At 47.7% G+C, this 23,037-nt stretch overlaps 1 protein-coding gene and 1 long non-coding RNA gene across 10 annotated transcripts in view; one reads left to right on the forward strand and one right to left on the reverse strand.

Moving 5' to 3' along the window:
• Positions 1 to 11,923, forward strand: part of KIF18B (kinesin family member 18B) — a 30,732-nt gene extending 18,809 nt beyond the window's left edge. Inside the window, exons 12-16 of one of the 9 annotated variants that reach the window (XM_060203338.1) lie at positions 7,577 to 7,782; positions 8,030 to 8,558; positions 9,886 to 9,975; positions 10,671 to 10,768; positions 10,987 to 11,132. In XM_060203338.1, the coding sequence (XP_060059321.1) occupies positions 7,577 to 7,782; positions 8,030 to 8,558; positions 9,886 to 9,975; positions 10,671 to 10,768; positions 10,987 to 11,000 (937 nt within the window). In that variant the 3' untranslated portion in view covers positions 11,001 to 11,132. Of the gene's footprint in view, positions 1 to 7,576; positions 7,783 to 8,029; positions 8,559 to 9,885; positions 9,976 to 10,571; positions 10,639 to 10,670; positions 10,769 to 10,986 lie in introns of those variants that run through there. The other 8 variants (XM_060203339.1, XM_060203340.1, XM_060203341.1 and 5 more) reach the window with 8 other exon arrangements.
• On the reverse strand, positions 243 to 21,324 carry LOC132541898 (uncharacterized). Its single transcript, XR_009553008.1, has 2 exons — positions 21,186 to 21,324; positions 243 to 622 (listed from the first exon to the last, which is right to left on the reverse strand). It is a non-coding gene; the product is annotated as an uncharacterized LOC132541898 (long non-coding RNA).
• Positions 21,325 to 23,037: the final 1,713 nt, after the last annotated feature.

Raw genomic sequence — 23,037 nt, forward strand, 5'->3', positions numbered from 1 at the left:
CCTCCAAATAGCTGGCAGCCCCACAGGATAGGGAAGCAAAACACCAAATTCTATCCAGACAGATGCTAAGCAGCAAGAGAGGGCAGGGCTGCCCAAGGACTACTTTGCCAACCAGGGCCCCAGCTGCCCATCCTTGGCAAATAGGTGCTGAACAGTCAGAAGCACTTGGGCTTCAGGCTGAAGAAGGGACAGTCTTCCTGAGTCAGGAGTTTATCATATGTCACATGTTGACTGTGGCTATCTTTTTCTTTCTTCCTTTTTTTTTTTTATTTATAAAAAGGAAACATTGACAAAACCATAGCATAAGAGGGGTACAACTCCACACAGTTCCCACCACCCGATCTCTGTATCTCATCCCCTCCCCTGATAGCTTTCCTATTCTTTATCCTTCTGGGAGTATGGACTCAAGGACATTGTGGGATGCAGAAGGTGGAAGGTCTGGCTTCTGTAATTGCTTCCCCGCTGAACATGGGTATTGACTGGTCTATCCATACTCCCAGTCTGCCTCTCTCTTTCCCTAGTAGGGTGGGGCTCTGGGGAAGTGGTGCTCCAGGACACATTGGTGGGGTTGTCTGTCCAGGGAAGTCTGGTCGGCATCATGTTAGCATCTGGAACCTGGTGGCTGAAAAGAGAGAGTTAACATACAAAGCCAAACAAATTGTTGAACAATCATGGATGGACCTAAAGGCTGGAATAGTGCAGATGAAGAGTTGGGGGGTCCTCCATTTTGTAGGTAGCTAGTAGGCATATTTTAGTTATATTCCAAAGGGCCTGTGGCTATACTAGTTTTTTGTTGTTGTTTTTTTCCCTGAGCCTGAAATCTGATATACAGGTGGACCCAAGTTATTGTCTGGGGAGATGATGTCATGGTTGGAAAAGGAACAGAAAACTGGATCAGGGAAGAGAGTAGCTCCCTAATATGGGAAAGGGGTTTAAATATTGTTGACTGTAAACCCCTTCGATTTGATTTGGTCTGGGACCCATATTCAGCTTAGAAGCCTATGTGACCTCTGTAGATCTGAGCTCACATTCTGTGGTCATGATTAGGAACATTATAAGCTGCCCCAATATCAGGACCCATCTTCCTCAGGTGTAGCATAGAGTGTGTTGTCCATCCTCCCTTCAGAGAATGGAACATTCTCTACCATTGTTGATCCAAGTTAAGGGCAAGGTCCTATGGGGATCTATTGACAAAGGGGTCTATTGTATTGTTCCTGATAGAGATGACCGGTAACAATGGAGAGAGGGATTTATTTGAGGTCTAGGCCCATCATGTCTGTTTGGGAATCTCAGGACTCCACGAATAGTGCCCCAGCTGATGGGGTGGCCTGATAGTAACTAAAGAGTCATCATTAAAGTATGCTAGTCTCTTGCCCTTATTATACAACTTTTGCAGTCCTTGCTTTGCTAAGGTTAGCTTTGGAGTGAGTGAGAGAACTAGAATAGGAAGTAGGGGAGGAGGGTATCTAAGTCTAGTTAGACACTATTTCATTAGGAACTTATACTGACTCACTGCAGACTATTGTGCGCTTTTGCTTTCAGGTATATATTTGCCCTAATTTATGGATACATGTGAACATATGCTCTATCTCATGGGACCTGGTCTATATCTAGGTTTTGGGACTTTGTTAGGAAGTGAACCACCTGGAATGGAATTAGAGAATCCTATGAAAGGAAAGGTCTCACTTGAGTAATGAGGGTGAAGGGTTGACATTCCATGCCTGACATCTCTGGACACAGTCTGAAGTGAAGCATGCTGAGGTGGTACTCATTGCATTGATTAGGTTGGGGTTAGTGGATACAATATCATTTGGTATGAATTGAGAGAAGCATGCAGGAAAGTGAGCCCCACCCTAGAGGTTCCAGGACTGGGGGAAATATAGGCTCTATAGAGGAAATGGGAGGTTCCTGCTGTCTTAGGGTTAAGAAGACAATAGATAGGGGAGTCAGGCAGTAGCGCAGTGGGTTAAGCGCAGGTGGCGCCAAGTGCAAGGATCGGCGTAAGGATCCCAGTTCGAGCCCCCTGATCCCCACCTGCAGGGGAGTCACCTCACAGGCGGTGAAGCAGGTCTGCAGGTGTCTGTCTTTTTCTCCCCCTCTCTGTCTTCCCCTTCTTTCTCCACTTCTCTCTGTCCTATCCAACAGCGATGACAACAATAAAAAAACAAGGGCAATAAAAGGGAATAAATAAATATTTTTTTAAAAAGAAGACAATAGATAGTTATTGCTATAATCACATTATTTGGTAATTGGGTTAACTTTGAAAAATTCCTTTGTTAGGATTTGCTGTATCATACACAACATCACCATAATTTATGTCCTTTGACATTATTTGTATATAGCTGTGCCACCTGTTGCTTCTGTTCTCCCTGGTCTAGGCTTTTAAGAGAGTCAACATATCAAAGACTCAGCCTGTATATTAAAAAGACTCAGTCTGTTCTTTAAAAAGTTTGAGACATACAATCAATTTTCCCCTCTCATATTAATTAAATAGTGATTTATATGACTAAAAACTAATAGGAGTGTACATAAACACCATTCCCACCACCAAAAGAATGTGTCCCATCCCACCGCCCACCTCCCACCCACCCCCCATCACCCCAGGAAGCCGAACATCCACCCTCACCTTCACCCCAGGGTTTTTATTTTGGTGCCCTACTCCAGGCTATCTCTTTTCTTATGTTTCTTTTTTCTTATTTATTTATTTACTCATTGGATAAAGATAGACAGAAATGGACTGAGACAGGGAAGATAGGGCGAGAAAGAGAGACACCTGCAGCACTGCATCACTGCTTTCCCCCTACAGGTGAGGACTAAAAGTTCAAACCCAGGCCATTGTGCATTGTAGCATGTGTATTCAGTTTAGTTCCACCTCCCCCACCTCCCACCTTTTTTTTTTTTCCATAAGTAAATGCAGACTGGCAGTCAAAACCCAAGACAAATGGGGAGGAGGTGTAAGACATTCTTTCTCTTAATAGTGAGGTGCTAGCCCAGAAGGTGGTACAATGGATAAAGCATTGGACTTGCAAGCATGAGGTCCCAAGTTCAGCCCCCAGTATATACTAGAGTGATGCTATGGTTCTCTCAGACTAAAAACTAAGTCTTTTTTAAAAAACTTAAGAGGTGCCACTTAAAAAAATGATTAATTGAGTTTAATGAAGGAAAGAAAGGGAAACCAGGGTCAAAAAGATAATTTGCCACAGGGCAAGTGCCTTCTCATGCACATAACCCAGGTTTGTGTATCACATGGGAGGGCCTGTGGCACTAGACAAAGCTCTGGCATCGTTGTGTCTCTCTCTTTCTACTTCTCTCTAGCTGAATGAAAGTTACCCAGAGAGTAAAAATAATGTATGTGCAAGGCCCCAAATCCATAATTAAGGAGAGGAACCAAAGCACCACTGCTCTGGCACATGCAGTACTGGGGGTTGAATCTAAGACCTCATGTACAGAGTCTTAGTAGCGCAGCAGGTTAAGCACACATGGCCCGAAGCACAAGGACTGGCGTAAGGATCCCAGTTTGAGGCCCCAGCACCCCACCTACAGTCACTTCACAAGCGGTGAAGCAGGTCTGCAGGTGTCTATCTTTCTCTCCCTCTCTCTGTCTTCCCCTCTTCTCTCGATTTCTCTCTGCAACAATGACAACAATAATAACAACAAGGGGAACAAAAATGGCCTCTAGGAGCAGTGGATTTGTAGTGCAGTCATCAAGCCCCAGTGATAAACCGTAGAGGCAGAAAAAAAAAGTCTTGTACTCTACTCACTGAGTCATCTCCCCAGCTGCCACTTATATTTTTTCTTTGGCCCCTAGAACATAAATCCCTTGTCACTTAGTTCTGCTACCGCCAGCCCTACTCTTCCCTCCCCAGCACGCTTCATGCTAGGCAGTGTATTTAAAGCTTCCGGACAGAAGGGCCTGTTTAATTTTATTTCTTGTTGGGGGAGTGTCTGTTCCCAACTCAGCAAAAATGTTGCAGCCTGAATAATCAGTGGCTCATTATCTGTCTCCCGCTGCTGACTCCCTGGGGCCCTGGAGCAGCAGGGATGCGCTGGAGGGATGTCCCCTCAGCCCCTAGGGAACAACCACATGTTCCCACTGATGACTCAAGGTCTGTATACCCAGTGTCCCCCACTGAGAGGAGAGGGGGGTACCAGGGTTCTCATCTCTTCTGTGCTCTGGCTATTTAGTCTCTGGCAAGTTGATTCAAGCTTGACTGTGATTTGTGAATCAATAGCCTATGCTTCCCATGTAGAGTCAGAGTACTAATAAAGTGTAGCAAAAGACCCCAGGTATTAAGGGCTGTAGAACATTCTAGATCGTGTCCATACTTATAAAACTCTAACTACCAAATAATCAAAAATCATTTCTTCTTGGCTTTAGAACTTAGAATTTAGGGAGTCGGGCAGTAGAGCAGTGGGTTAAATGCAGATGGCACAAAGCGCAAGGACAAGCATAAGGATCCCAGTTCAAGCCCACGCCTCCCCACCTGCAGAGTTGCTTCACAAGCGGTGAAGCAGGTCTGCAGGTGTCTGTCCTTCTCTCCCCCTCTCTGTCTTCCCTTCCTCTCTCCATTTCTCTCTGTCCTATCCAACAACAACAACAACAATAATAATAATATAACTACAACAATAAAACGACAAGGGCAACAAAAGGGAATAAATATTAAAAAAAAACAAAAACCGTAGAATTTATGCCACAAATAAAAATGTAGAATCTGAGACCATTAGTGCTCTGGGTAGATGTTAGATTTTCTTTTTTTTTTTTTTTAATATTTATTTATTCCCTTTTGTTGCCCTTGTTGCTTTATTGTTGTAGTTATTGTTGTTGTTGTTGTTGGATAGGAGAGAAATGGAAAGGGGGGGAAGACAGAGAGGGGGAGAGAAAGATAGAAACCTGCAGACCTGCTTCACTGCTTATGAAGCAACTCCCCTGCAGGTGGGGAGCCGGGGCTCGAACCCAGATCCTTCCGCCTGTCCTTGCGCTTTGCACCACGTGCTGTTAACCCATTGTACCACCTCCCAACTCCTGATCTTAGATTTTCTAATTCAATGTTTTTTCAGATTTCTTTCTTTTTTTTTCTTTTATTTCTTTTTCCCCTGAGGGTTGGGTGGGGGCCTTCAAAGAACTTCCTTCAAATCAGATCTTCTGCTGAAAATCCAATCTGTAGAACAAATAAAGCAGAGCTACACTGTCTAAAATGTCCTCTGATGGGTTTTATTTCTTTTCTTTTTTTAAGATAGAGGCAGAGAGAGAGAGTAAAAGAGACTGTAGAACTTAAACCTACTTTGTTACAATGGAGGCTGGTTTGAGCCTCAGCTGCACACTATCCTGGGCAGCACATTATCCAGGTGAGCTCTTTTGCCAACCCCTCTGATGGATATCTTAAAACCCAGTTTGAATCTCTTGATATTAACTCTCCATTTGCCAGATGGGCTGATGGGACATTTGCCTAGTGTCAGACCTGGATCATCTGGTTTCTATTGCCTGCCCCCATAAAATTTATTTTATTTATTAGGTATAAGGAAGCATTTCTGGAGTCAGGTGGTAGCGCAGCGGGTTAAAAGCATATGTGGCACGAAGCGTAAGGACCAGCTTAATGATCCCGGTTCGAGCCCCCGGCTCCCCACCTGCAGGGGAGTCCCTTCACAGGCAGTGAAGCCGGTCTGCAGGTGTCTATCTTTCTCTCCTGCTCTCTGTCTTCCCCTCCTCTCTCCATTTCTCTCTGTCCTATCCAACAATAGCAACAACAACAATAATGATAATAACGATAACAGTGATAGGACAACAAGGGCAACAAAAGGGAAAAAAATGGTCTCCAGGAGCAGTGGAGTGGATTCGTGGTGAAGGCACCGAGCCCTGGCAATAACCCTGGAGGCAAAAAAAAAAGAAAAGAGAGAGTTTCACACGAGGCAGAGAGGAGAGAGAGACAAGTCAGTACACCACTCTGGTGCATGCATTGTCAGGAGTTGAACCAGGAATCTCAGCCATGCGCATCTGATGTTCCCCCAGTTTGCCCTCTTTTCCTAGAGGCATTTTCCCCAAACACCCAATTTTCTCAGTTGTCCAGAATTAGTGTGTGGTCCAGGCAAATAGAAAATGAGTTTCCAGGAGTTGGGCGTTAAGCACACGTGACACAAAGCGCAAGGACCGGCGTAAGGATTCTGGTTTGAGCCCCTGGCTCCTCACCTACAGGGGAGTCGCTTCACGGGCAGCGACTCTGCAGGTGTCTATCTTTCTCTCCCCCTCTCTGTCTTCCCCTCCTCTCTCAATTTCTGTCTGTCCTATCCAACAACAATGAACATCAATAACAACAACAATCATAACTACAACAACAATAAAAAATAAGGCCAACAAAAGAGAAAATAAATAAATAAAAACATTTAAAAAAAAAAAAAAAAGAAAATGAGTTTCCACTGTGCCCTTTATAATTTATAACCTAGCTTCTGTATAAAATGAATGTGAGTTCCCTGAACACACATGGGGTTGGGGCACGGGGGCGTGTGGAGATGTCCAGGCAGGTAGTACCCCCTGGGGGTACTTTTTCTGCCATGAGTAATCCCCACTGAGATAATTGCATTTATCCCTTTATCGTAGGTATGCCTTACAAATGGAAAATTTGCTTTATTAGAATCTAAATTTACAACATCAATAATCCTATTATCCTCATAATTTCCTTTAAAAAGCCCCTCAGTGCATGTGAAGTAAAGCATTGATTCACACACTCTCAGGAGCTCAACTATTAAACCAAAAACATAGACCAAAAGCATTTTTTAGGGTCTTTGTGGTACCAAGATTAGCACAGTCTATCATATGTAATCATCTCTTATCCTAACATGGTGGAGGATACAATTTCCATTTTACAGAAAATAAAAGCTAGCACTTTTTTTTTTTCTTTTTCAAAACAGGGAGAGAATAAAAGAGACCATAGCATCTAAATTTTCCTCAATTTGGTGGGGGTCATGCACATGCAAAGTAGCACACTATCCATGTGAGCTATTTCACCAGCTCTAACTAGCTAACCTCACAGTGAAAGGTGCTCTTCAAACACCTTACATAGAAAATAACACATTTAATGTTGCCAACACCACTTTGAGATGGGTAATTTGAACCCTTCACCTTAAGGATGTGAAAACTGAGGCTAAGCAGTGTACCCAAGTTTACACAGCTGTAAAGCGTTGGAATGGGGGTTTGAGCTGACAGTCTGACAAGTAGCTCTTACTTGCTACCTTGCTATACCCCAGAGGTAAATGAACTGACTTAGGACCACTCTGCTAGTGACAGCATTGAACAGACCCAGACCTGAGTCCAAGGCCACTTAGTGCCCTTTCCCCACTGCCCAGGTCTTCATCATGTGGCACACTTTGTGAATCTAGCTTTTCACCATTGCCTCAGTTTTCAGCAAGGAAGGGAGTAGCTGAGCAGAGCCATGGTTGGGGACAGTGAGGCCAGACGGGAGCAAGGCAAAAGGAAGGCCACGACTGCTCCTCACCTCACCTTAGCAAGGGGGACAGGTGCAGTGGGGAGAGATCTGGTTAAGTCAGGCCTAACCTGGGGTGGGATCCCATCCCTCTCTTTCAGGTTGGCTCTGAGGGTACTGTCCCTCGCCCAGCAGCAGTACTCTCTGCTCCAAGCAGCCAACCTCCTAACCCCCGACATGACTGCAGAGTTTGAGATGCTGAAGCACTTGGTGCAAGAGGAACAAACCGAGCCTGGAGCCAAGGGTTCAGGGGCACCTGACCCAGCCAAATGGGCACCTCCAGCTCAGGAACTACATTCACAGTCCAGTAAGTCTCACCCCTGCTCTGCTTCTGTTTGTCGGCGTCCAGCCCAATGGCTACTGTGGGGTAGCTGACGCCTCAGATGCTGGGCTAGAGTGTAGTAGAAGTCTAAAGCCCTGGGATCATAGAATTCTGCACACAGGCCCCAAAGTCGTAGCAGACCTGTGGAGTTAGGGGGTCCTGCCTGTCTCTATATTGTCCTTCTCCCTGAAAGTCATTGACCTCACCTCAGCATGCCCTTCTCTGCACACAGGGTCTCCAGGATACTCCGGCCCTGTGACCCGCACCATGGCAAAGCAACTGAGTGGCCTCTTGCACACTCTAGGGGTACCAGCTGAGTGTGACACTAGCCCAGCCCAGGAATCCCACCAGCCCAAAAGGAAGAAGAGAAGGAGAGGACCAAGCCCCTTAGAGTCAAACACCCCTCCATCCCCCAAGCGGAGGACTAAGTACCAGCGCCAGTCCTTCCTACCCTGCTTGAGGAGAGGATCCCTTCCTGAGGCTCAATACCCATTCAGACCCACCACTCCCAAAGAGGGAAAGGCCTCCTTCTCCTGCCAGTCCCCTCGGTTCTGCCCAGTCACAGTCATCAAAAGCCGGGTGCCCCTGGGCCCTTCTGCTATGCAAAACTGCTCTACTCCATTGGCCTTGCCTGCCCGGGACCTCAACACCACCTTTGACCTCTCCGAGGAGCCTGTCTCAAAGCTGGATTTCCACGAGTGCAGTGGGTGGGAGAATGTCTCCCAGCAACTGAACAAGTTGGATCAGCCCTTCATCCCCAGGTGGGTCTCCCTTCCAGCCCTTACCAGCTGAGAATCAGGGATCAGTGAAGCACAGTGAGCTGCCAAGCAGAGTAGAAGACAACCTGACTCTTGGAACCAGATTTGTGTTCTCTCTCTCTCTTTTTCTTTTGATATTTTATTTTATTTTCTTTTTCTTTTTTTTTTTTTTTTTTTTACCAGAGCACTGCTCAGCTCTGGCTTATGGTTGGCTTAGGGGATTGAACCTGGGACTTAGGAGCCTCAGGCATGAGAGTCTCTTTGCATAACCATTATGCTATCCACCCCCACCCTCTTATATTTTATTAAATAAGAGACAGATAGAAGTCAAGAGAGAAAGGGGAGGGAGAGAGAGAAAAAAACACCTGCAGCTGTACTTCACCACTCATGTAGCTTTTCCTCCTGCAGGTGGGGACCAGGGGCTTGAGCCTGGGCCCTTGAGAGTTGTAACATGTATTTCAACCAGGTACACATTTACTGTCTCTCTTTTTTAAGTCTGCCCAGCTGCACTTCCCAGGCCCAGGAGGGAAGAGTAGATAGATCCCATGGATGCACTGCTTCTCAGGGGCCCCTGCCTTGTCCGTCTACCACTCAAAGCCACCAGCTCTGTGCTGGTTTGTGGTGTGCCCCTGAGCACTAACAGACCCCAGCTTGTGGAGAGTGATTAGGGCCTGGTATTAACAGAGCCCACCCTTCCCTCTGCATTTTTTTGGCTCCTTTAACCAGGTCTGAATTCTGCATACCACTGAAAAGTATCTACTCCACTCTCAAATTTCACTACCTAGTCCAACATCTGAAATGGGGAGGGGATCCCCCCAAACTTTGTTCTGTATTTTTTTTTTCTTTTAGTGAGAAAACAAATCTCTCATCTTCACCTTCCATCCACACAATAGGGTGGGGGAGTGGAAACCAATTCAAGGCCAAGGCCAAGTGGCAGGCCTTCTAGGACTTGTGAGAATGAAGCCAGCAGGCCACTCCACCCCCATCCCCTCACAGCCCCTACCTCTCCCATAGCCCAAACCAGCCCATAGTAACAAGCTCAGAGCCAGGCAGGTGGAAGGGTGAAATTGTTTGAACTCTGGTTCCCTAGATGTGCCAGAAACTGACATCTGGATGGTCTCCCAGAACAGCCTTGTCATTCAGCTGTCAACCCAGCCCTGACAAGGCAGGGAGAGGAATCCACCTCTTAGAGGGAAGAAACCTCAGAGGTCATTTGGTCCCACCTCCCCACCCCCAGGCCGGGGCTGGAGGGAAGAGCTGACTGGCATCATTTTCTGGTTCCTTCCTGATCTGTCTTTCACCTCCCTCCCTCCCTCACTTCCTCCCACAGCGAGCCCATGCCCTTGTTCACCATGAAGGACCCCAAGCCAGCATCTTCCTTCCCTGGAAGCTCAGCCCGCAAGAAGAGGTGTGTTGTGAGGTGAGCCTGGGGAGGTAAAAGAGCCTGAGCCAAGCACAGAGCCCGGTGTGTCTTTGGACCCTTTGGAGCCAGCATCCAGTTTTTTTTTTTGTTGTTGTTGTTGTTGTTTTTTAAATATTTATTTATTTATTCCCTTTTGTTGCCTTTGTTGTTGGATAGGACAGAGAGAAATGGAGAGAGATGGAGAAGACAGAGAGAGGGAAAAAAAGACAGACACCTGCAGACCTGCTTCACCACTTGTGAAGCGACTCCCCTGTAGGTGGGGAACTGGGGGCTCAAACCGGGATCCTTGTGTGGGTCTTTGTGCTTTGCGCCACCTGCGCTTCATCTGCTGCACTGCCGCCCAACTCCCAGCATCCGGTTCTGTGAAAAGTTCCCTTGGCCTTTGCTATCCTTGAATTATGCTGGAGATGGAGCTCCCTTTGGTGAAAGGCCTAAGGCTCTTGTATAGAGGGTGCTGTCCATGCTCACTGGTTAGTGGAGAGATGGGACTGCCCACCCCTCACTGTTACTTCCCTCCCAGTCTCTAAACTCCTCTTCCTTTGCTGCTTCTCCCACCCTCTGGTCGGACCTTAGAAGCCCCTTCTGATTTCCAGCGTCCCCTGCTTCATGGCTTAGCATCTAGCTCTATGAATCTGCCCCTACCCTGTGGTCCCCAGGCCTGGCTGTGACCTTCCCTTCTTCCTCCCCTCAAGTTCTTCCCGGGCTCTGGGAATGGCTCGGGGCCACAGTCGCATCGCCCGCCTCCCCAGCAGCACCTTGAAGAAGCCAGCTGCATTCCTTGCCATCTCAGGTGACTGCCTTTGGGGACAGGAGATGATCTGGGTCATTGTGGCAGATGAAGACAAGCAGGAGGAGGGGACAAGAAACCTGAAGGGAGTCTAGGGGACTTGGCAAGCATCTCAGGAATCCTGATGAGAGAGGTGGGAGATGGGTTGGAGGGTCAGTCTCACTATTTCTCTCCTCCTGTCACCCCTCACTCACCCCCCCCCCACTCCTCCAACTTTCTAGCAGAACCCCACTAGAGTCCCTACTGCCTGGGCAACCTGAGGAGCCAGAAGGAGCCAGTGGGGACCTGAGGAGCACTGTCAGCTGGGAACTGCATCACCAAGGTGTTCTTATTACCCAGCCCCGATTGGCTGACTCCTCTGGAATCCTGGAGTCCCTGCCACAGGAGTTTTGACCTGCTTTCCTGAACAGAGCAATTAATGTCCACACCCACTCTCTTTATTATCACCCCCATCTGCTCTTTATAATCTCTCTACTTGTTTCTCAGCCTGTCTGTACTGATTGGTGAGAGGTAATGGCTTACTGTTGTAAAGGGTACTTAACTATTCTTTACTCAGTGGAGGGTGGGATGGGATGTGGTAAGCGAGTCCCAGCTCTTTCTGGTTTGGGGCAGAAAGATATCTTCAATCTCTGGTCACAGATCCTATTGATGCTGCAGATGATGTTAGTGCCTTGATTTCTTAGTGAAGGTAGCTTTTTTTTTTCTTTTTTAATTCTATTTTAAACAGGATACACACTCATAAAATTATAAGGAAGAAAGTTGTTTTGTTGTTTGGTTCATTTTGCCTTTTTGTTTTGCCACTACTCAGCTCTGGCTTCTGGTGGTACAGGGGATTGAACCTGGGACCTTGGAACCTCAGGCATGAAAGTTTTTTGCATAACCATTATGCACCCTAGAAAGATTCCTTTTTAATGCTAGCACCTAGCTATAAGAACTAATAATACGGGAGTCAGGCGGTAGTGCAGCAGGTTAAGTGCATATGGCGCAAAGCACAAGGACTGGCGGAAGGATCCCCGTTCGAGCCCCTGGCTCCCCACCTGCAGGGGAGTCGCTTCATAGGCGGTGAAGCAGGTCTGCAGATGTCTATCTTTCTCTCACCCTCTGTCTTCCCCTCCTCTCTCCATTTCTCTCTGTCAACAACGACGACAACAATAATAACTACAACAGTAAAACAACAAGGGCAACAAAAGGGAATAAATAAATAAATAAATATATATATATATATAATAATACTTGGACTTGTAGCCTCTGAGCATTTATCTCTGCTTACATACAAACGGATATAGATATAGATAGATATTTTGTATTATTACAAAGAATAAACCATCTCCATCTTTGGTGTGTTTTTCTCTAGACACCTAGGCAGGAGAGTAATACCTTGGCTTTCTCCCCTCCCTTTAAGACCTCTAGATTACAGGAAACATTCCCCCTCAGCCTCCTGCATTGCTGGGCCTGGGCCTGGGCCTGGGGGGAGCCTGTTCTTTACACAGCAGCCCCTTCCTCCACTTAGTTCCTGCTTCTGTGTGCAGAAGCAGCAGCTGCACCTGGAGGCCTGTTCCTTCTTCATAGAGCCTTGGGCAAATGTTTCTGAGAGTCTTGTCTTTGGGGAGGGCAATAATTTAACAAACTTAAATTATTAATAGTATCTTTTTTTAACCAGGGAACAGCTCATCTCTGGCATATAGGGATTGAACCTTGGAGCCTCATGCATGAAAGTTACTTACATAACTACTATGCTTTCTCCCTAGATAAGGGAGGGCATCTTAATGCTGCCCAGGTCTTAGGTGAGGCTCTAGGTTGACCAACTTGAATCCAGTGCAGCCTTTCTAACTCAAGTTCCAAAAGTCCCCCCTACCCCAGTCATGACTTCCCACTCATTTTGGATGGTGGCAGTCTACCTCTGCCTCTCCAGGAAGACATGGCTGACTGAATTAAGAGAGTCAACAAAATTACAGGAGTCTGTTTAACTTGCTTCTGAAAACAAACATGTTAAAGGTATTTAGCACATTGTGAGTAGTCTGTAAATAATGCTGCTAATTTCAAACAAGTCTTCACTGTTCTGGGACAGCAGCCTGCCCCTCTGCCTGGGCTACCCCCCCACCCCCACCTCCACCCCCACCCCCCATGCTTCCCACTGCTTACTGGCAAGCTGACAAGGAAAGCACATGGTGAAGTTCTGAGTCTCTTGGGGTCACAGGCATCCTCATAAAACTGCAGGACCTTATAAAGCATAGTAAAGAAATAGGCCCCAAGAAAGGTTGACAAGATGTACCCAGAGAGAGGCACCACACAGTGGCATCAGGGTACAAACCAGAGTCTGGTTTTCTTTTTTGCTTTGCACCAAGCAGTTTCTTTCCCTTTAGAAATGAACAGATGAAGCCAGGCAGTGGCACCCAGTTGAGCACACATGTTGCCATGCACAAGGACCTAGGTTCAAGCCTCTATTCCTACCTTGGGGGGAAGCTTCACAAGTGGTGAAGCAGGCTTGCAGGTGTCTATATTTCTCTCCTCTCTATCTCCCCTTTCCCTCTTAATTTCTCTTTCTCTGCTTCTCTGTTTTTAAGAGAGAGAAGAATAAAAAAAAAAAAGAGAGAACAGACATTTCTTTCCTCGTGCCTGGGGTTCCCTCCTCTCCAATTAGTCTTAATGAGATTTTTGTCCCCTGTGTCCCATGATTCCTGCAGAATCAGTCACAGCTTCATGTCTGTAGTTCCCAGCGGCCTGGCATGATGCTTTGACCTCAGGAGGCCTCGCCAAGCACCAGGTGGATTCAAATTGAATAATTTCCCCATCTCCTGGGGCCCTCACATATATTATCTCATTTGATCATCACCATCACCCCTCCAGGTGTGGAGGCAGCAGGCGTGGGGTGAGGCAGCTGGTAATCAGGTCCACAAGAGCAGGATTTACACAGCAGGGACTGCTGCACTGGGTAGGATGCTACCAGGCTGGGAGAGCAAGTGGGTGGAAGACTTTGCCCTTGACAAGGCTGTTCTGCAGCCAGCCAGCCATTCAGCAAGCATGTGTGACACCCTAGTGCAAGATGTGCCCTTGAGTGACCCACTAAATGTACAAAGGCTCCGCCAATGGACTTGAGCACGTGTGACTCCTGCCCTCAATCACAGGAGGTCAGGCTGAGAGCACAGGTTGCTCGGTGTCCTGCTTGCTGGGAGGAAGCCTGGCTGAGCTGGCTTGGCAGGGAGCTGGTGAGGGCCAGGGGGGTCAGAGAGCTGACAGCCAGCTCCCAGCTGACCTCTGTGGGCAGCACTGAGGCTCCAAGATTGGATTGTTCTGACATAAAGAGAGTCATCTGTGAGACATAGACGTGGCGATCAATGACTTGAGCATTCTCTCTCATCCACCTCCAGCCCAGGCTGATATGAGAGCCCTCTCCCTGCTTGGCCTGTCCTTCCACCTTGGGAGCCCTCATTCCACTCCTGGGAGTTTAGAAGTGCTTTCTTAAACCTACTCATTTTTGTAAAGATTTATATGATTTCTTACATTTGAGAGAGCTTCATATGAGGCAGAGAGAGAAGCCAGAGCACCACTCCAGTACAAGCAATACCAGGAATTGAACCAGAAACCTCAGGCATATATGTCTGATGCTCTATCAGTTGAGCTATTTTCCCAGCTACTCTTCTGCCCACCCTTTACACCTACCTCTTTGCTTGACCCCTGAACACTCCAAGAAGCCTGGCTGAGGCACCACCTCAGCACCCCAACTCATGTGTGGACCCCACCCTGGGGTGCAGATCACACACACACACACACACACACACACACACACACACACACACACACTACCACCACCCAGTTCTGAGAACCAGACTCAGCACCAAAAGCTACAAGTAGAACAACATATGGCCCCTTCCTTCAGGGAGTCAGAATGTCACCTGTCCCCAACAACTGTGTGTAAATCCAAACCATCATCCGTATTGCTATCTGCCAAGGGGAGAAGGCTGGGCTTTCTGCTCTGGGCCCCTCCCTACCCAGCCATCAAAGATGCTGTTACCACTAAGATGACAGTAGCTACTTGCTTGGCAGTTAGAACTCAGGGGTCCTGCCTCTGTGACCCTTGGATTTCTGTCCCCAGCTTCCCCCAAGTATGTTCCTTTGACTCTTGGCTGTTTGGGCGATCATGGTTCCCAGATAGACTCTAGTTCATGGCTGTCTTCCTTGCTCCATGAATCATTGTGAGGAGGGATCCAGGAGAGTTTGCTTGGAGGTTTTGGGGTTAGACGGGACCAAGTTACCACCTGAGGACTGGGAGATGATAGCTGTTTACTAGCTCACCCCAAGGACTGCCCTCAGCTCAATCACAAGCCTCCCTTCCCTGCCTTCCGGGTCCTGCTGTACATTTGGAAGGCCACTGGATAGGAAGTAACAGTCCAATCTGCTGACCAGCCATCTCTTCCCACCATGGACACATCTGGTCCCTGCCTCTCACCCTCCTAGAGGGACACAGATGGGAAGGGGTGGGGGGAGCCGGAGTAAGCAGGGATCAGAGCTGAGGGAAAACAGCTGAAAAGATGATCTCAGGGTTAGAGGCTGGGAGGCTGGATGTGATGGGAGTGAGGTGAGGGGTGGTTGCTGTGGGCAGGCTAGAGCTAGACAGGGCTGCTGAACTGCTGGGAGAGAAAGGGTCTGAACTTATTAACCCCAAACTGCAGCCTAGCTCCTGTCACTATGATGGTGAGAGCTGAATCCTCCAATGCCATGCTGAGAGAGGCCATGGAAGAGGAAGGGAAGGATCTGTGGGTTCAGCCAGAAGCCCTTCTGCAGACACAGGAGTCAAACTCTTGTGACCAGCAGAGACTGGCCTGTGTACAGGCTGAGGGTGAGAGAAGGAACAGAGCCTCCTCTACAAAAAGGGAGAGAAATCCCTGCCCCCCAGGAACCCCTATCTGCCAGTGAACCACGGATCAAGGTTGGTATTAGCATGCACCATCTAAGGAGCGATGATGGCTCCTGTTTTATAGATTCACTGGTCTGAAGGGGGAGACCCTTTTGAGAACTCACTCTGATGGGGGGGTCCCTCCCAACATCACAAAGCCCCCCTCCACAGGGGAGACATGGCCCTCTGCTTAGGATACCTCAGGCTGAGAAACAAAAAGAACCCATACCTATAAGCAGAGTGTTGATATACTTTTCAAAACAGATGGAGCTGTAAGCTTGAAGTCTGAGGGTCCGGAAGGTTAGGATGGAAGTGGCATAGCCTACCGGAGAAGTCCAGGAGAGAAAGCAGGCTGAGGGACAGCCTCAACTCTGACTCCTTGGGGGAAAACCCAAAGCCAAGAACAGGTGGGGGCAAACGGTGCTGCTTCCCAACTGGTCTTCATTGGTGTCTGCCCTGCTCTATCCTGCCCACACTACCTGGTGACTGCCCTTGTGACATAGGGTGGCCTACACACTGTGCCTCTTCTGTACCCACAACAGGAGTCAGCAGACTATAGCAGTTTACTACCTCCTCCCCCACTCTTCTCATCTCCCACCCCTCCGAGACCACCCTACCACAGATGTGTTAACAGGTAGGCAGGTAAAGCACCTGGCAGGCATTGTTAAACAGAAGCTGGGATCTACCAAAGAATCTGCTGTGCCCAGCTTTCACTGACGACATTCTCACTTGGAAGTATGAGTGGCGAGTCCTCTCATTTTACAGTTGTGGGACTAGAGACTCAAAGAAGGTTACTTAAGTCTGTCATGACCAGAAAGCTATTGCTTGTCCACTGCCCTGTTCTCAACCCTAGAGGGGAACACTAAGGGCAGATAGAGGCAAACTCGAGAGAATCGAGGGGACAATTCCCTCAGGAGGGTGGGGAAATGGGGGTGGGGTACAGAATTTGGATCTTAGGAGAGTCTGCCTGCAGCCTGTAAGCCTGGCTTGCTCCCTGCCTCTAGGCTGCTAGGACCTGGTGGCCTATCACTGCCATCTAGTGGCCACCAGGGCCTGGTTCCCTCCCTCAGGGATGGGTCTTGGAATTAATGGATTCACTGGGTGAATCTCCAGTGGATGATTCAGAGCAACCCAAGTTCCTTTCATCCCACACATATTTGCTGACCACCAGTTTGTAACACACACTGGGAGAGGGGCCATGACTCAAACAGGGCCAGTAGATGGCAGGCAAGCGGCAAAACAACTGCTTTTAAAAAATTATTTTTTACAAGAGAGAACCAGCACATCGCTATAGCACATATGATACTGGGGCTTGAACACAAGACCTCGTGATTTTAAGTCCAGTGCCCTAGCTTCTCCACTACTCCCAGTGCCCTAGCTTCTCCACTACTCCCAAACCTCTAAAAACAATTGGTTAGTTTAGAGACTGGCACATTCTAAAAGCATACTGCCCCTTGTGTGTGGGTTCAGTCCAAGTGTAGTACCAGTCTGTCCTGGGAGGTTGGACAACATACTCTATGTTCCACCTAAGAAATATGGGTCCTGAAATTGGGGCAGCTTGGAGTGTCCCTACTCATGACCACAGAATGTGAGCTCAGATCTACAGGGATGCAGAGGTCATATAGGCTCCTAAACTGAATATGGGGCCCAGATCACATCATATCGATGGGGTTTACAGTCAACAATATTTATACAACTTTCCCATATTTGGGAGCTACTCTTCCCTGATCCAGCTTTCTTGTCCTTTTTCCAGCCATGACATCATCTCCCCAGACAATAACTTGGAACCACCTGCATATCAGATGTCAGGCTCAGGAAGAGAAAAAAAAAAAAAAAAACTAGTATAGTCATGGGCTTTTTGGAATATAACTAAAAATAGGACTACTAACTACAAAACAGAGGAACCCCCCCCCCCCAACTTCATCTGCACTATTCAAGCCTCTAGGTTCATGATTAGTCAACAATTTGTTTGGCTATATATGTTAACTCTTTTTTTCAGCCATCAGGTTCCAGGTGCTAACATGATGCCAACTGGTCTTCCCTGGACAGACAACCCCACCAGTATGTCCTGGAGCCATGCTTCCCCAGAACCCCACCCCATTAGGGAAAGAGAGAGACAGGCTGGAAGTATGGATCAATCTGCCATTGCCCATGTTCAGCAAGGAAGCAATTACAGGAGCCAGACTTTTCACCTTCTGCATCCTATAATGACCCTGAGTCCATACTCCCAGAGGGATAAAGAATAGGAAAGCTATAGGGGAGGGGATGGGATACGGAGTTCTGGTGGTGGGAATTGTGTGGAGTTGTACCCCTCTTATCCTGTGTTTTTTGTCAGTGTTTCCTTTTTCTTTTTTCTTTATTTTTTGTTATTTTATTATTATTATTATTTTACCAGAACACTGTTCAGTTCTGGCTTATGGTGGTGCGGGGGATTGAACCTGGGACGTTTGTGTCTCAGGCATGAGAGTCTGTTTGCATAACCATTATGCTATCTACCCTCCGCCCAGTGTTTCCTTTTTCATAAATAAAAATTAAAAGAGAGGAAAAAATTATTTATTTACAAGAGAGAACCAGCACATCACTATATTACATATGATACCGGTACTTGAACCCAGGACCTCGTGATTTTAAGTCCAGTGCCCTAGCTTCTCCACCACTTCCCAGCCCTCAAAAACAACTGCTTAGTTTAGAGACTAGCACATTTTGAAAACATACTGCCCCTTGTGCATGGGTTCAGTCCAAGTGTAGTACTGGTCTGTCCTGGGAGTCATTTTGGCTCTGCAGATAGGAGGGATTCTAGTGGAGTCTGCATCCAGGGAAGATGGAGACTACTATTGTCCTCACTTGAGCTTGCAGTGGGACAAGGCTTGACAAGTCCCTGTGAAGGGAGGTCCAGGCAGCCTTTCTACATGGCCCACAGCTTCAGCATCTGGTCCAGAAGTCAGTGAGAAACTAGCCTAAGGCTCCGGGCATTGAGGCCCTCAGTCTGGGTAAGCAAGAGAGGAGGTGCCACATGAAGGAGGCTTGAGCCCTGACAGGTGGATAGGGGCAGGGCAGAGGCTGGGAGCTGAGTCCACCTGGGGCAGAGGTGCATCATAGTGTATCCTGGAAGAGGTGGACCATAGCTGTCCAAAAATCGGGCTTGATTTAAACTAACTCGTGCATATATGGGGCAGAGAGATAGTTCACCAGGTAGGACATGTATTTGACCATGGGCAAGGACCCAAGTTTGAGCCACCACATTAGAGCACCATGCAAAGGTGAAGCAAGCTTCTCTAGCAGTCCAGAGATGTTATGGTGTCTATTTCTGTCTTTCACCCTCTACTGGAAAATAAAGAAAATGAAAGACTAGAAAAATAGCTCATTTGGATCATGTGCTACTTTTCTATGTGGGCAGCCCTGGTTGGAGCCCTGCCCCCATTGCACTGAAGGAAACTTCAGTGCTGTGGTTTTTTTTTCTCTCTGTCTCTCTGTTTCTCTCTCTATATATATATAGTCTGGATGGTGGAGCACCTGGTTGAGCACACGTATTATAGTGCACAAGGACCCAACCCCCACCTGCAGGGAGAAAGCTTCTCAAACAGTGAAGAGTGCTGCTGGTGTCTCTCCCTCTATATTCCTCTTCCCTCTCAATTTCTGTCTCTGTCCAAAATAAATAAATAAATACATACATACATACATAAATTTTTAAAAAGTCTGCCTCATGTGCTGGAATTATACAGGCGCAAAGCCCCAATAGCAAAAACAAAAACAGAAGAAAAAACTAACTCATGTAGTGGAAAACCATGCAGCTGTTAAAGTATTTATATAGATAAATATTTATTGATATGGAACGATGTTAACACATTGTTGAGTGGGAGGGAAAAAGCAAATTACAAAATAATTCATACAGCATAAGCCCACTTTTAAAACTGAATTTACATGTATTGGGGAAATCTGGTAGTGTTTACCTCCAGGTGGCAAAGTTATGGCTAATTAAATTGTTTTGTTTTACTTATCTATATTTGCTGATACTTCCATGATGACTGTGTTAAAAAATAATGGAGGTGGAGCAAAGAGTCACAGCTAAGTCTGTTCCCCTCTTTGGTTCTCGGTGAGGTGTGGACATCTCTAGGCAGTTCAGGCTGAGTATGGATTACTTTGAGGGCCATGGGGTGTAGAAGATGCAACAGGAGAGTCTGGGCTGGAGCAGGGGCCGGGGAGTGAGCTGAAGGGGGTATAGGTGGGGGTCTCCATCTGCTGCCAAAATAAACCTTCCCTGGGCTGGCAAGATAGTGCATCTGGGAGGGTGTCTGCTTTGCCATGTGCTAGACCCCGGTTTGAGTCCAGCTGTGGTATCTTTCCTTTGCTTCCTCTGTCCCTCTGTCTCTTTTTATCTGAAAAGAAGGCCCAAAGGTCTAGGCTGTGGCTTACCTAGTAGAGTACTCATGTTACAGTGCACAAGGAGCTGGGTTTGAGCCCCTGATCCCCACCTGAAAAGGGGAAGCTTCATAAGTGGTGAAGCAGTGCTATGGGTCTCAGTCTCTCTCTCTCTCTCTCTCTCTCTCAATGTCTTTTTCTCTTTCTAAAATCTAAAATAAATACATAAATAGGGAGTCAGGCAGTAGTGCAGCAGGTTAAGCATAGGTGGTGCAAAGCACAAGGACCAGCATAAGGATCCTGGTTCAAGCCCCCGGCTCCCCACCTGCAGGGGAGTCGCTTCACAAGCGGTGAAGCAGGTCTGCAGGTGTCTATCTTTCTCTCCCCCCCTCTGTCTTCCTCTCTTGTCTCCATTTCTCTCTGTCCTATCCAACAACAACAACATCAATAATAACTATAACAATAAAACAACAAGGGCAACAAAAGGGAATAAATAAATATTTTTAAAATAAATAAATACATAAATAAAACATTTAAAATAAAACAGGCCCAGAGCTGAAATAAAAGAGAGAGAAGAAAGCAAACCTGTGTCATATCCATCAATACAATTCACTAAGCCTCACTAACCAGCCTTTTCTGCTCTTTTGCATCTTTCCATCTAGGGCTCTGCTCTTGTTTCTACTAGGTTAACATCTGATAGAAACAGAGAAAGGAAGTGGCACACTGGGACTCACCCTGCAAGGTGGCCTCAGAGAGAATTGGGACAAGTGTTTGTCTTTGGTCTTAGTCTTCCTTTAATGTCTGTTCCCAATTTCCCAGTCCATAGCAGGATCAAAATCACTGGGTCCTCCCTCCTAGCACTCCCTCCCCATAATAATGCCCAAGCTCTAAGTGAGATATGGTTGGAGAATTAGGGACTTTTTGCCTCTTCTCTGTGCACCCAACCCACAGGGGAGACTGAGGCAGGAAGTCCATACCCTGCCCAAGGAAGGAGTCTTTGCCCAGCAAGGGGTAGCAGGCACTACTCAGACAAGGGCCTGAGTTGCCTCCTAGAGCTGGAGAGGGATGAACAGCCAGAGCTCAGGACTTTGCAAGGTCAGGCTGACTGGGCCCTAAGCCTTTCCCTTGTGCCCACTGAAATGACTCACTAAAGTCCCTTTGACTTACCTTGGAACACGCACAATGGCCAGGGTGGGCACAGAGCCTGCTCCCCATTGCACTCCGTCCCCCTTCTGATGCTTTCCGAGAAGTCCTTTGAGCAAGGGGCTTGAGCTGCACCCCTCCTGATAGCCTGACATCTTGGGATAAAAACAGCACAACCCCCAGTGCCCATTCCAACCCGCCCCTGTGGCTGCCCTCTCTATGTGGCGCCTTGACTGTCGGTAAAGAACAAAGCTCCATTCAGCAAGCTCCCTGAGAACAGGCCCCAGTTCAGCAGTGAACAGCCTTGGGGGCGGGAGAGCAGGGCCTGCCTGCTTCCCAGAAGTCCAAGGCAAGGGGCCTGGAGGGGTCCCCTGACCCTAACGGGAACAGAATGGAGAAAATACATCTGAAGTCTCAGGGACTAGGCCCTGGGTTGCCAAACCCATCCATCCAGAGACCGTTCCTTCATCACATCTTCTCAGTGTGACCTGTGGGAACCCAGAGGAGATAAATCTCCAGAGTAAAAGTGAAGCCAGAGAAATGGGGTGGGGTGGACAGGAACAAAGACGGGAGCGGGTACAGCCAGCTCATCTATAACTGCTTTGTGGAGCTGTCCAGGACCAGGCTCTAAGAGGGGTGCAGGGAGGTTAGGCAAGGGAGGGGTGAACCTGCAGGGACCAAGGCTGGGATGCAAGAGGGGCCCAGGAAGAGTGCATGTCCTCCCTTGCCCACTTTCTTTTTTTTTGAAAATTTTTAAAATTTATTTTCCCTTTTGTTGCCCTTGTTTTTATTGTTGTTGTAGTTATTATTGTTAGATGACAGAGAGAAATGGAGAGAGAAGAGGAAGACAGGGGGGAGAGAAAGATAGACACCTGCAGACTTGCCAGACTTGCTTCACCGCCTGTGAAATGACTCCCCTGCGGGTGGGGACCTGGGGGCTCGAACCAGGATCCTTATGCCAGTCCTTGCGCTTCATGCCATATGCGCTTAACCCGCTGCGCTACCACCCAATTCCTGCTTGCCCACTTTCTTTCCATCATCACCCACACACTGCAAGAAAGAGGCCTCTGTTGACCCTCCAGACAAAAAGCTGAGGTCCAACTCCATCCTCAGAACTTCAGGAAATGGGAGAAAGATGACCTTCTGGATGGAATGTCAGTATTCAGGGAGCAGGACTCCAGGTATCTTGGGGATGGGATTCATTAGGACATGCATTTAACACAGGTAGCTCTTTGAGGTATGGGCTAGGTTTATTTTTCACCAAAGTCCCAGCATCCAACAGGCATTCCAGGGAGGAGTATAGAGTAAGCAAGGGCCTGGGCTAAAGTTTTTTGTTTTTATTTTTTTATGACAAAGAAAACAAGAGGGGGACTTCCAGAGGCGGAGCTACGAGCAGCAGATCGCTTTCTCTCCTCTCTTCTCCTCTCCCGGATCAACTAGGAATACCAAAGGAGACCACCCAGACCGAAACAAGACAGGACTAGAATGACCACAGAAACCCAGTAAATCACCCGTGAGTACAAACACGTGTGGCTGGTGACAGAGAGGAGAGAGGGGCCTAAGGAGAGATTAAGTGACTGCTAACAGTTCGACAGTTTGTCAGTGGAGACACCACCTCCAGTCTGCTCCACCAACAAGGGGACAGCTGAAGGGAGGAAAGGACTCCCCAGAGACTCACCAAGTGCAACTCTGAGTCTCCATTGCTACTACCCTCAGAATCTGGAGCAGCAACAGGGAGGGACACCAGGGTACAGATATCTAACCGGGAAACTCAGGAGAAGACCTATACCTTGGTGGCATAGCTGAGGGGCTGTGAAAGTCTCTTTGCATAACCACTGGATTATCTCTGCCACACCCTGCTTTATCTCTTGGTCAG

This window comes from Erinaceus europaeus, chromosome 12 (genome assembly GCF_950295315.1).
Source record: "Erinaceus europaeus chromosome 12, mEriEur2.1, whole genome shotgun sequence".
Classification (NCBI taxonomy): Eukaryota; Metazoa; Chordata; class Mammalia; order Eulipotyphla; family Erinaceidae; genus Erinaceus; species Erinaceus europaeus.